The 12,781-nt window shown below is 44.0% G+C and overlaps 1 protein-coding gene across 1 annotated transcript in view; it reads left to right on the top strand.

Annotated features, from left to right (window-relative positions):
- PAIP2B (poly(A) binding protein interacting protein 2B) overlaps positions 1 to 11,410 on the top strand; it is a 46,799-nt gene extending 35,389 nt beyond the window's left edge. The window contains exons 3-4 of the mRNA XM_077478060.1: positions 2,731 to 2,910; positions 9,913 to 11,410. Coding sequence (XP_077334186.1) covers positions 2,731 to 2,910; positions 9,913 to 9,969 — 237 coding nt within the window. The 3' untranslated portion in view covers positions 9,970 to 11,410. The remainder of the gene's footprint in view (positions 1 to 2,730; positions 2,911 to 9,912) is intronic.
- Positions 11,411 to 12,781: the final 1,371 nt, after the last annotated feature.

Here is a 12,781-nt window from a genome sequence, read left to right as displayed (position 1 = left end):
CCTGCTCTGTTGCAGTGGTTTTGCACAGAGCGGCCCAGATCCTCCCCTTCTCAGGCCCCTCTTCTGTGATTCTGGCTCTTCCCACCTTTTCAGTGCCCCCACAGCAAGCAGCTTGCTATGGGGGGGCGGCACTTGAGCAAAGCCATAGCTCCCTGTGTCAATTCAGACACAGAGCTCTGCCCCCGATTGGCTTAAACTTCCTTTCCTATTTGCAAAAGTTAACTACTTCAGATCTAAAAGGTTTAAACCTCCACCCCCCCTTCATAACAGTCCATTTTTCAGCATTATACTACTTTAACTGGTAATTGCACAATCGCTACAACCACTCCCCCCCATACGTGGTATTTGATCACCACGTGTGTGTTTGTATCAGGGGACACAGAGCCATAGTAGTTACTATGTGGGTTATAGGGCCACCTCCAGGCGATGGACACTGGCACGCCCCAAGGCGAGAAGTGCACTCCCTATATAACCCCTCCCACTACTGGGATTCCCTCTGTTTTTCACCAGTGTCTAAGGGGTTGGTCACGAGTAAAGCTGTGCTGAGCTCCACTGGAGCAGTCCTTGCGGGGGCTAGCCATGCTGACCCAATCCATTCAGAGTGTCTTATTTTTGGCCAGATTGAATGCTACCCGGGCCTTGTAACCGAAGAAACAAACAAGGTTTTGCCTGTGAATGCTTATTTTTGATCACCACTGGGGGTTTTTTATTTTTTTGTTTATGTAAACAAAAAGATTGAACTTTTTTTTTTTTTTTTTTTTCAATAAAAAAGTGTATTTGTTTGCGGTAAAGTTTTATAGCATCTACACCTACGGTGTATACATACTGGAATTAATTATTTTACTACCCATGGTGATCATCGCCTTATAATGGGAGTGCGGTGGGTAATCTGACCCTGACATCACCAATGCAGCTAATACAGTGATCAGTGTGACTACTATACACTGTCACTGTACGATTGATACTGGCTGGGAAGGGGTTAACATCTAGGGGCCCATCAAAGTTAATTGTGTGCCTAAGAATGTGTACTATGTGCTGCTTTTTTCTTTTTTTTTTCTTCTACAGATCCATTTGCTTTTGATCTCTAAAAAGAAAAAAAGCAGTAATCCTTTCCTCTGTACAGAGCCCTGTGATTGGACACAGCTGATCAACAGGTCTCAGTCATGAATCGTTGACCAGGATCTGCTGACAAACTCCCACTGTGTACAATCGGAGGAGTAGGTGCTCAGGGGCACGCATCCCCCAAACCCATAAACAGGCAGTGACCTATTGGCACGTCGCTATGCCTGTCGAAGCATTTTTTGTTTTGTCATAATTTTGCCAATAAGTAATTTCTTAACTGGTGGGTGGGGTGGCGGCACTGTAAAATGTGCTCTTGGCAGGCTTGTTGGTTTACCGGCTTTCCTCTCCTCATGCTGTGACGGCGCGTGAGGAAAGGAATGCCGATAACTGCCAAATTTGTTTGCATGGGCTTTACCTCAATGACAGAGCATGTCCGATGTGCACCCCACGTGTGTTCTGGGAGGATGTCTATGGATGCCACCCACAACAAACCACGCTTTTAGCTGTCTTTTGGCTAAGTGGTTCATAGCGGGTATTGGCTCATAAGTAAGCTTGAGAGAAATTACAAGAAGATATATTCAGTCCGTAGTCTTGATTTTTATCCCATACGTATGTAGTTCATAGAGATTAGGGCTTCTTTCACTTGGGCATCCCAGCAGAGGATCCTGGACTGATCAGCACAGAAATAAATGGTGTGTGTGTTATCCATGTCTGTTCCAACTTGTTTCCCCACCTTCCTCAGCATCCCAAGCATCCTTCGCTACCCTTAGAGATAAGTGGCAGTCTGTTTTTTAATCAAAGTAATCGTGGGTCAAAAAATGGGCTGATAACACCTGTGTGTAAGGGATCGATGGGCCTCGTACGTAACAGTTGACCCGTATGAGGGGCTGTGTTTAGCCTGCATGGGATGCACAGGTGTTCCATGCAAACGCATGCAGGCAGTCCCTTTCATGTCAGTCTGGGCCCAGATGGACTAGAACCTGTGACATGTTCCTGGCTCTGCCTTCTTATCCCAGTGACACCCACTCTCCCTGCTTCTTGTATTGGTGTCCGATGAATAGAAAGTGAAGGGAAGCCCCCTCCCCCGCATGAAAACTGCAATAAAATACAACAGAAGCTTCATTTTTTGCCCACTCTTACAAACGATTGTTGCAGCACACTTGTGGGCTTTAACACATAGCTGCCATAGGAGTGCTCACGTGGTCTCCCACACTGAACTTGCCAACCACTGACAGATCAATGTGGCAGTCTATCACCTGACTAGGAAGCATACGTGGTCACTGACAGCCAACCACACGATGCACATGACCAGGAGACACGCATGGTCACTGAAGCCAATCCCAGGAAGCATACACGGTCACTGGTGGTCAACAAGATATCCCAAGACTAGGAAGCTCACGTGGTCACTGACAGCCAATCGCATTACTAGGAAGCACACCTGGTCACTGGCGGTCAACCACAGAAATAACATGACTAGGAAGCGCACATGGTCACTGACAGCCAATCACAGGAAGCACACATGGTCACCCACAGGAATCTCATGTAATGCCTCCAGTGTTATGACACTTTAAAAGGGCCAGCTCTCGCTGGCTGGAAAGGGGAGAAGAGGAAAAAAATATCATGGACATCTTGTGCTTTTTGTCACTTTTCTTTTTTTCTTTTCTTCAGGTGGAAGAGGAGCTACAGGAGCAGGAGTTTCTAGACCGCTGCTTCCAGGAAATGTTGGACGAGGAAGACCAAGACTGGTTCATCCCTTCCCGAGACTTGCCGCAGGGTGTGGTTGGGCAGTTGCAGCAGCAGTTAAATGGTCTCTCAGTCAATGACACTCATAGTACAGAGGACATCTTGGTACGTTTACCTTCCTTCGGTGTTGAGACTGAACCTAATGTGACTTTCTCGCTTTTACAAGTCATGCTTTTTCTATTTTAAAAAAGGAAGACCAAAACTGTAGCTGCTGACTTCAGATGCTTAACATGGTTTCCTATGGTACACTTTCACATCTATGCGTTTTGCAGCTGGTCCGGTTTTTGGAAATGGTTGGGGACTTTTTTCCCCCAAGCTTTGCATGTAATAGACTTCAATGGAATCGCACCAGAAATGCAAGTGTTTGTCATGCGATTCTTGATGTGTTTTTGCTCTTTTTTTTTTTTTTTTTCTCCCAAGGTATAAACTGTATATAGCTGCATGCTAAGGACCGGGCTGGGAAGATGGCTGCCGCATCCTTAACCAATTAGTCAGTGGCTGTCAACAGGATTCCCCGCTTACATAAAATTACATAAAGAAGAAAAAAATTGGGGTGGGGGGGGGCGGTGTAGAGAAACGGTGTGTTATCTATACCAGACCCTTCAAGTCTAGTATGGATTCAGGGGGCATAACTAAAAAAAGGGAGCATGCAGGTCAGGAAAGGGAGGGGATGAGTGAGCGCCCCCCCGCCTCAAAGCATCTTGCCCCCATGTTGATGGGGACAAGGGCATCTTCCCCACAACTCTGGCCGGTGGTTGGGGTTCTGCGGGCAGAGGGCTTCTCGGAATCTGGAAACCCCCTTTAGGCTGGATTCACACCTATGCATTTAGTGCTTTTTGCGAATTTGCACTACAGTCCATTTAACCACTTCAGCCCCGGACCATTTTGCTGGTCAAAGACCAGACCACTTATTACAATTCGGCACTGACAATTGCATGGTCATGCGACGTGGCTCCCAAACAAAATTGGCGTCCCTTTTTCCCCACAAATAGAGCTTTCTTTCGGTGGTATTTGATCACCTCTGCGGTTTTTAATTTTTTTGCGCTATAAACAAAAATAGAGCGACAATTTTTGTTATAATAAATATCCCCCAAAAATATATAAACATTTTTTTTCCCCTCAGTTTAGGCCGATACGTATTCTACTTATTTTTGGTAAAAAAAAAAATCTCAATAAGCGGTTGATTGGTTTGCGCAAAAGTTATAGCTCTTACAAAATAGGGGATAGTTTTATGGTATTTTTATTAATAATTTTTTTTTTTTTTTTTTTTTTTAACTGCGACGAAATGGCGGACACATCGGACATTTTTGACACATTTTTGGGACCATTGTCATTTATACAGCAATCACTGCTATACAAATGCAGCAATTCCTGTGTAAATGCCGCTGGCAGTCAAGGGGTTAACCAGGGGTGGCAGTGTAAGGGTTAAGTGTTCCTAGGGGTGTGTTACTAACTGTGGGGGGCTGGGCTTTCATTTAGTGAACACTGATCTCTGCACCAATCACATAGAGCAGAGATCAGCGTCACTAGTTGCTAGGCAGAATGGGGAAATGCTGTTTACAACAGCATTTCTCCGTTCAGCCGCACCGTGAGACGATTGCGGTGTGCTCGCGATGGCAGGGTGGCATTAAAGATTGGAGGTACCTGTACGCCAATATGCCTGCCCGTGCCATTCTTCCGACATACATCGGCGTGCGTCAGTCCGGAACCGATTAACATGGTTTCCTATGAAACATATTCTGTAGTGCAAATATGCAAAAAGCACTAAATGCATAGGTATGAATCCAGCCTTAAGACTAGTTTTTGCCTGCTTTTTTTATTTTTATTTTTATTTTTTTATTATAATTCAGCTGTCAGCGGGCAACCCTGCTTAGTTGATGACTCATCTGTTAGTAGGGACATTGGCAACCAGCAATGTACAGTGTGTTTAAAGCGTACAAAAAATGAGGGTTTTAAAAATGCAAATTGCACTGCAAAAGTGCCTGACAAACGCATCAAGTGCAGCTGCATAGATGTCAACCTAGACTTGGAGATCTGCCCCCCACCCACCCTCCCCCCACCCATGCCCCCAGGTTACTATTCCTAGTAAAATGGAATACATTTCTCTGGCTGTATGGCCAGACTTTGTGTATGCCAAATAGTGGTTTGGGTTTCTTTCTCTTCCTCTCTCCAGTCCAAACACCAGACCTCTCCTCCACCAGTGATGAAGGGCACTGCTATTTTTATACGTAGGCCTGTGCTTTGTCTGTAAATTAATGCCGTGTAGGTGTAAGATTACATTGGTGAGCGCATGCATTTTCTCACAAAGTTTCTCTGGTTTCAAAGGAGGAGAGAAGCCGTGAATATCATAATTTAGAGCAGCAGTTCAGTTTTGCAAAACAGATCAGACCTTGCAGTGCTGGAAGGGAATTGTATGTTTCTATGGCTCTTTTCAGACGTAGGTGACTCTGCACCCCAAAAGTTTTCAACTGAAAGTACTCTACTACAGAAATATACTTTCCTCCCTGATGGCTGGTGGATCCTGCCTTACCTCTGTTCCAGCTCTGCAGCCTCCGTCTGTGTTTGGGTATTAACCTCTTTGGATGTGGAGGATGCCCGTGTACCCCACTGACTGCTGTGGTTCCTTCCTCTGACCCCCCCCCCCCCCCCCCCCATGTCACGACAGTGTCTGATATGGTGGTTGGTTGAAGGAATCACAGCGGTTTAATTGCCGATTGTGGCTGAAGCACTGGAAAGGTAGGACTTCTATTATGGTGATCTTTCAGTTGGGAATCTTTTTTGCAATGGGCAAGGTTGCCTTAGTGCAAAGAATCATACCAGTGAGGAATAATGCTTTAACCCCATTGCCACCCAAGCCCACTTCTGGCATTTCTCTCCTACAAACACACAAATCGCCCTTTATTTATTTATTTTTAGCAGAGATCCTAGGGCAGTGATGGTGAACCTTGGAACCACCTTTCCCATGATGCTCATGCACTCTGCAAAGTAGTTAAGCATCGTGGGAAATGTAGTTCCAAAACATCTGGGGTGCCAAGGTTAACAATCACTGACCTAGGGAATAAAATGGCGTCCGTTGCAATTTTATTTTGTCATGTGGTTTTTGCGCAGCAATTTTTCATATGCAAAAAAAACTTTCATAACTTTAAAAAAAATAACCGTGCTATCTACCCCAATTTCTTTGTATAATGTAAAAGCTGATGTTGCGCAGTGTAAATGGATATGTTGCCTGTCACATTTTTAAAATTGCACAAACTTGTGGAATGGCACCCAACTTTGGTACTTAAAAAAAAAAAAAAAAAAAAAAAAAAAAAAATTCTCCATAGGCTATGCTTTTCAAAGTTTTACAGGTTACCAGTTCAGTTAGTGGATGTCTTGTGGTAGAATTATTGCTCTCGCTGTAACGTTCGCGGTGATGCTTCACATGCGTGGTTTGAACACCATTTACATACACGGGCACAACCTACGTATGTGTTAACTTCACACTTCTTTTTTCTTCTTTTTTTTTTTTTTTTTTCACTTTTATTCCTTTTACAAGAAATGTAAACATCCTTTGTAATAGGATTAAGGAATGACATGTCCTCTTTATGGAGGCATTGCAATGAGACCCCAGATATCTCCTCTACCCTGAAAAGCATATAAAAAAAATCTCTGCTTTCCAGGGGGAAAAAAATTGCCGTTTTTTAACTGTGACGGAAGTGATGTCATGATATCACTTCTGGCCTCCCAGGGTCATAGAGATGGGCAGAGATTAGTTGGTCCATGGGCAGCTCTATAGTAATCTGACTTCCCGATCTCACGGCAGAGCAATCCAGCGGCTTAATAGCCCCTAGGACAGCTTTTACATTACAGGGAATCACTGACTGGAAACACTGGTGTATGAATGGTGCCTGTAGCTGCAAGCATCCTTCAGATATCACCACTTCATCCTAAGATCGTTATATGATGTCCTATAGGATGGGAAGAGGTTAAACACTACACCTGGAAGATTTGTATTTTGCAAATGTGCGTTGGTCAGATTCCAGTGCAGATTACTAGTGACTAAATACAGCAATCTCTGGGTGCTGCCAGATAACAGTAATCCAGACCAGCTTTGTTTGTTTGGCAGTAGGCGGGTCCCTAGAACCGGGGGGCTAGAATGTGCACTAATTTGCAGGTTTTGGATTGAGCATAATAAACAGACTGAATGTTGGCCAGGTAAAGTTTACACAGATCTACTGATGGCTTCATAAGCCCAAGGACAGAAGGCAGGTGCTAGATTTAAAGAGTTGGTGTCCCTGGATAGAAAGAAATGTTGTGCTTTTAACCCTTTCACTGCCATGGTCAGGCTTGTGTTGTAACAAGACCAGTTTCAGCGGACCAGCCTGTAACCCTTATGTCTATGGCAGGGATATGCAATTAGCGGACCTCCAGCTGTTGCAGAACTAAAAGTCCCATGAGGCATAGCAAGACTGACAGCCACAAGCATGACACCCAGAGGCATGATGGGACTTGTAGTTTTGCAACAGCTGGAGGTTTGCTAATTGCATATCCCTGCTCTATGGTATCCCCCCCCTCCCCCTTCTGCTTTAAAGCCTGACTCTGAGATAAGATTCCTTGCAGTTGGGCTGTGTCTACACTGCAAGGGTTAATTGCTTGTTCTTGTCTAGGGCAGGGGTCTCAAACAGGAGGCCCTCCAGCTGTTGGGAAACTACAAGTCCTATCATGCCTCTGCCTATGGGAGTCATGCTTGGCACAGTTAGCCTACTGGTGCCTCATGGGACTTGTAGTTTTGCAACAGCTGGAGGCTACCAGTTTGAGACCCCTGGTCTAGGTGCTCCCCATGGCCAGACTGGTACCTGCAGCAACACAGTCGTGCGCACACGCACATATGGGGAAAAAATGTCAAGATAAAGGTTTGGTTTAGGTCAGTGTCGGGATCAAAGGGTTCAGGGTGACTATTTTGTATGGGGAAAAAGTGTTTTAGGTAGGACAAGAAAAGTAAATCAAAAGCACACTATTGACCATACTACATGTACAAATAATATGCATATCAGGAGCAGGGGGGGGGAGAGACTATTTAACATAGAAAGAAAATCAAATTTGTACTGGGGATAAAAACAAGATATAATCCAAATGGATACACTTGGTGTAGGGATATGCAATTGGATCTCCAGCTGTTGCAGAACTACAAGTCCCATGAGGCATAGCAAGACTGCCAGCCACCAGCATGACACCCAGAGGCAGAGGCATGATGGGACTTGTAGTTTTGCAACAGCTGGCGGTCCGCTAATTGCATATCCCTGCACTAAGTGGTTGTGATGCTTATGTAGAACGCATATCAGTTGAAAAATTGTGTTCGTTGCATTTAACAGGTTTTTACCCTCCCTCAAAAGCGTTTAAATGCATGTGGGATATCCCCCCCCCCCCCCCTCCCGCTTCTCCAGTCTCTCCCATGTGATCCGGGAGCCTGAGACTAAATGGGGAGGTTGAATCTCGGGCTTTTCAGCTAAGAGGAGAGATGTGGGGACTTATAGACCCCAGATCTCTCTGTAAAAGAGGACCGGTCATGCCCTATTTCTATTACAAGGGATGTTTACATTCCTTGTAATGGGAATAAAAAAACAAGAGTAAATGTAAACTTAAGGGCCGGTTCACACTGCAGGCGAGGCGACTCCGACTTGCCTCGCCGCGACCTGCCACGACCTCAGCGGCAACTTGCAGATGACTTCTGTATAGAAGTCAATGCAAGTCGCCCCGAGGTCGCCCAAAAGTAGTACAGGAACCTTTTTTCTGAGTCGGAGCGACTCGAGTCGCTCCTCTCAGAACGGTTCCATTGTACAGAACGGGGGCGACTTGCGAGAGCGAGGCGAGTCGTGTCGCCTCGCATCGCCCGCTGTGTGAACCGGCTCTTATAGGGTTTTTTTAAAATATAAAAAATATTTATATTTTATACAGAGTGCCCCCATCAAGCGACTGCATCGTAGTTCGCGCCCACACATGTAACCACATGTGAGGTATCACCAAGAAACATTGGCGCAAGACCAGTAATTCTAGCGCTAGACCTCCTCTAACTCAAAACTGGTAACCTGTAAAAAAAAAAAAAAAAAAAAAATTTAAAGCATCGCTTATGGAGGTTTTTAACCATTTCCCGCCCGACCTATAGCGGAATGGTTCAGTTATACTGACTGGGCGTCATATGGCATCCAGCAGGCTAAGCCAGCGCCTAGGCACACAGCACAGCTATCGGTAGTGTGGCGTAACTGACACACCATCTTCGATTGTGGTAAAGAGCCTTTGACCAAGGCTCTTTACCATGTGATCAGCTGTGACCACTCATCAGTGTGAACCAGGAAGAGCTGGTAATCTGCTTTTTTTTTTTCGGTTTGTGCTGAGACGTGATCGGCGGGGGTATTGGGGGGGGGGGGGGGGGGTTCGCTTATCAGAGGTTCCCATCTGAGTGCCCACCCAAGTGCTGCCGATTGGTGCCTGTCGGTGAAGGAGAAAACCCAGTTTTTTTTTTTTTTATAACTTTTTTGTTTGGCAAAAAATAAACCCCAGTGGTGATCAAATGCCACCTAAAGAAAGCTCTATTTGTGCCAAGAAAATTATAAAAAATGTAATTTGTGATAGTTACATGACCGCGCAATTGTCATTCAGTGTGACAGCACTGAAAAGTGCCTGGTATTGAAGTGGTTAAATACTGAAGTTTGGTGCCATTCCACAAGTGTATTTTAAAGCGTGGCATGTTGACTATCTATTTACTGAGTAACATCTTTCACATTCTACAAAAAAATTGGGGGGGGGGGGGGGGGGGTTGGGGGAAATGTTGTGGTGTGTTTGGGGGTTTTTTTTATTTTATTTTTTTTGTTTTTATCCTGATTGGGGAAAAATTGCACAAATACTGTGCAACAAAAAAGCTACGATTGACATTTTTTTTCCCCTCTGGGCTTTCTGCTAAATGTATGTTTGGGGGGGTTCTAAGTAATTTTCTAGCAAAATGTTTGTTTTTTTTTTTACATGTAGGAGAGGAATGCCAGAATAGGCCTGGGATGGAAGTGGTTAAAATGCAATTTTTGTTTTTTGATCTGTGTTTTAATCCTTTTTCTGTTTTTCTTCTTTCTTTTTTAGAGCAAAAGTACCCTGAACCCCGACGCAAAGGAATTTGTCCCAGGAGTGAAGTATTGAACATTGCAGGCGACTTTTTAAAAACAAAACGAAAAAAAAAAAAATACACAAAAAAGACTGTTCCTTATACCTTCAGGATAAAGCTGCACAAAAAAATGAGGGGATTATTTGGGGAGGTGGTTAATAAGCGATGCTTTAACTCGACACTGTGACTCGAGTACCTTAAATGTGGGATTATGTTTTTCTTCAGGCGTTTTAAAGCCGTTCCCGCCCCCTTTACAGCATAGGATTCGGTGGTATGCTTGTCGGACTTATTTTTTTCTTCTTTAAAATACGGGGGTTCCGTTTTCATCAGAAGACCACCTGCTGTTGTATTTAAAGTGAAAACAACATGGAAGAATCGTAATTAATCATCGTCGTTTCTTTTTTTTTTTTTTTCTATTTTTTATTTTTTCACCATCCTCTGACAGTCATTGGTTTTTTTTTCATTGACCATTCACAGGAAGATGTGATTTGTAGCTTCCAGCATGAAGATGGTTACCTGAATTCCAACATTTGTGATTTTTAGGGGACATTTAACATTTGTTGTCATTTCAGTGCCATTCAGAGGGCAAATACACAGCTTTAGGGTTGTCTTATATATATATTTTTTTTTTTCTTTTATGTCTGGACTTGGTCCAAGTCTGTGTTTAGCTTTACTCAGGAGAGCAGACCCCTGATGGTTCTCCAGCCTGGAGAGCCATTGGTTTTTTTCAGTGTTCAGTTTAAAAGGCGCCATCTTTTATCCGGACTTCACCGTCGACAGCTTGTACCTCGGACTTCGGATTTTCTTGCAAAAACAAAAAACCCAATTAAGTCTGTATACCCATTGTAATTATGCTGCAGTTGAATTACCGGCCTTGACTTCTCATATTAGAGTGATTTAGTATGACACAAACACTAAGCTACGCATCGTGGCTGACGGTAAGTGATGTTACAAAGGGGGTACAGTTGCGTCCCCCCCCAAACATGCCATGGCTGCGCCATGTTAAAAAAATCAGTATGAGACTTTTCTGTAGTCTGTTACTGCCACCAAACCATAACTTTGGTTTGTCTGATCTTAAATAAATGCTGCAGAGTAAGGTTGAGCTTAACTGCGCAAGATCTTGCAGTTCCTCCAGAACAGAAGACCTCCCCCACCATGGTGGCTGCTCAACCCTGCTGTAGTCTTAAGCTTTTTTTTTTTTTTTTCCCCTACAAGCCTGGCGCTATGGTTCATCGTCACTTGTAAAAACATGGCAAACGGGGATCTTGGAAATGCAGCCCCAGATTTGCCCACATGGCATGCACCTCCATCTTGCATTGATCCGTAATGTGCTCGGTGGGTAGAAAGAGAAACAAAATAAGCTACGTTTTAAAAAAAAAAACTGCCTCTACAGTTGTATTGTTTTTATGAAGTGATATGGCCACACACACTCAAAAAAGAAAAAAAAAAATCAAATAAATCAGCCTGATCATTGTATATGTGTTGAGTGCTTGTGATTGGTAACATCTGGTCTGAAGATTGTTTTATTAAAGTTGATTTATTCTCCTATTTAAAGTGGTTGTAAACCTCAGACAAGAAATCTGAACAAAGAATATCCCTCTGTAGCAGGGGGTCTCCAACCTGGGGGCCGGATGTGGCCCTTTTCTTGCTTTTTTTTTTTTTTTTTTTTTAATGGACCTTGGGGTACTTTCATTCACTGACACCAACAAAGGGGCACAGTTCCTCCCAATGATGGGGGCACAATTCCCCCTAATGACACTAACAATAGGGCACCATTCCTGACAATTCCTCCCAATGGCGCCAGTGATGGGGGCATTGTGTACTCCAAGTGACGCTGGGACGTTTTCTAATCCTTATGGCCAGTGTCTGGCTTCCCTAAAATCCAAAGGACAGTAAACTGGCCCTTTTTTGTTTAGAAAGTTTGGAGATCCCTGGTTTATGGTATGTACTTGACGCCATTAAGAGCACTATGAATCACTTCTGACAAGTTTTCCTGACGCAAAGAAAAATGGTGATAGGGGAAGGACCTTCAGCATACAACCTGCTGATAAACGGTTACAACTTATGTAGGGGTATTTGTTTCTCATGTCTCTGCTGAGGCCAGTCACTTCTGGGTATATGTAAGGGTTTACAACCACTCCAACCAAGCTATAGTAACAGTTTCTGCTTAGAGGGGTCGAAGGGATAAGACCTACACCTTTCCAAGTGAAAATGCTGTTTCAGGTTCCCTTCAGATCTGATTGCATATCTACAACTCTAGACCAGCTAATCCCCATGGGTAGAAGATCAATGTTTTTAGATTTGCCAATGTTTCCCTTTCAAAGAAATTGCTTGTCTAGTTTCATAGGGCTTTGGTTTTGATGAGCTACAGGTAGGTGTAGGCAGGATACTGGTCCATAGGTCTGGTGCATGAACCATCTACAGTAGGGTGCCAGTTGCAGCATTTTCTCCAGGAAAGTTACATCGTCAACACTTCTGTTAGTCCTATGTATCCATCCCAGCAAGCCCATAATCGCGGTTGTGAAGCATCTCAAAAAAGACAAATGTTTTTTCCTATTTTATAAATTAGGGGAGGGAATGGAATGTCTACCATGCTCATAAGTATGGTGACCCAGGTGTCCACAAATTTGTGGCCATATAACGTGTTGTAAGTGCACACATTGTTTAAAATCATTGTAAGTCTATTGGTGGTGTGATGTGTTTTGCTTGCCCCAACCCCCCCCCCATCACTGATGGATAAAGTGTCAACCACACAATGGGGTTGAATTACTAAAACCAGAGTGCAAAATCTGGTGCAGTTCTGCATAGTTGCCAGTCGGCTTCCAGCCCAAGTGTAACTGCTCAACC

The sequence above is a fragment of the Lithobates pipiens genome, unplaced genomic scaffold (assembly GCF_037356315.1).
Source record: "Lithobates pipiens isolate NorthernLeopardFrog02 unplaced genomic scaffold, aLitPip1_a1.2 Scaffold_13, whole genome shotgun sequence".
Classification (NCBI taxonomy): domain Eukaryota; kingdom Metazoa; phylum Chordata; class Amphibia; order Anura; family Ranidae; genus Lithobates; species Lithobates pipiens.
Note: the sequence above shows the minus strand (reverse complement) of the source record. Positions and strands in the feature narration are given on the sequence as shown.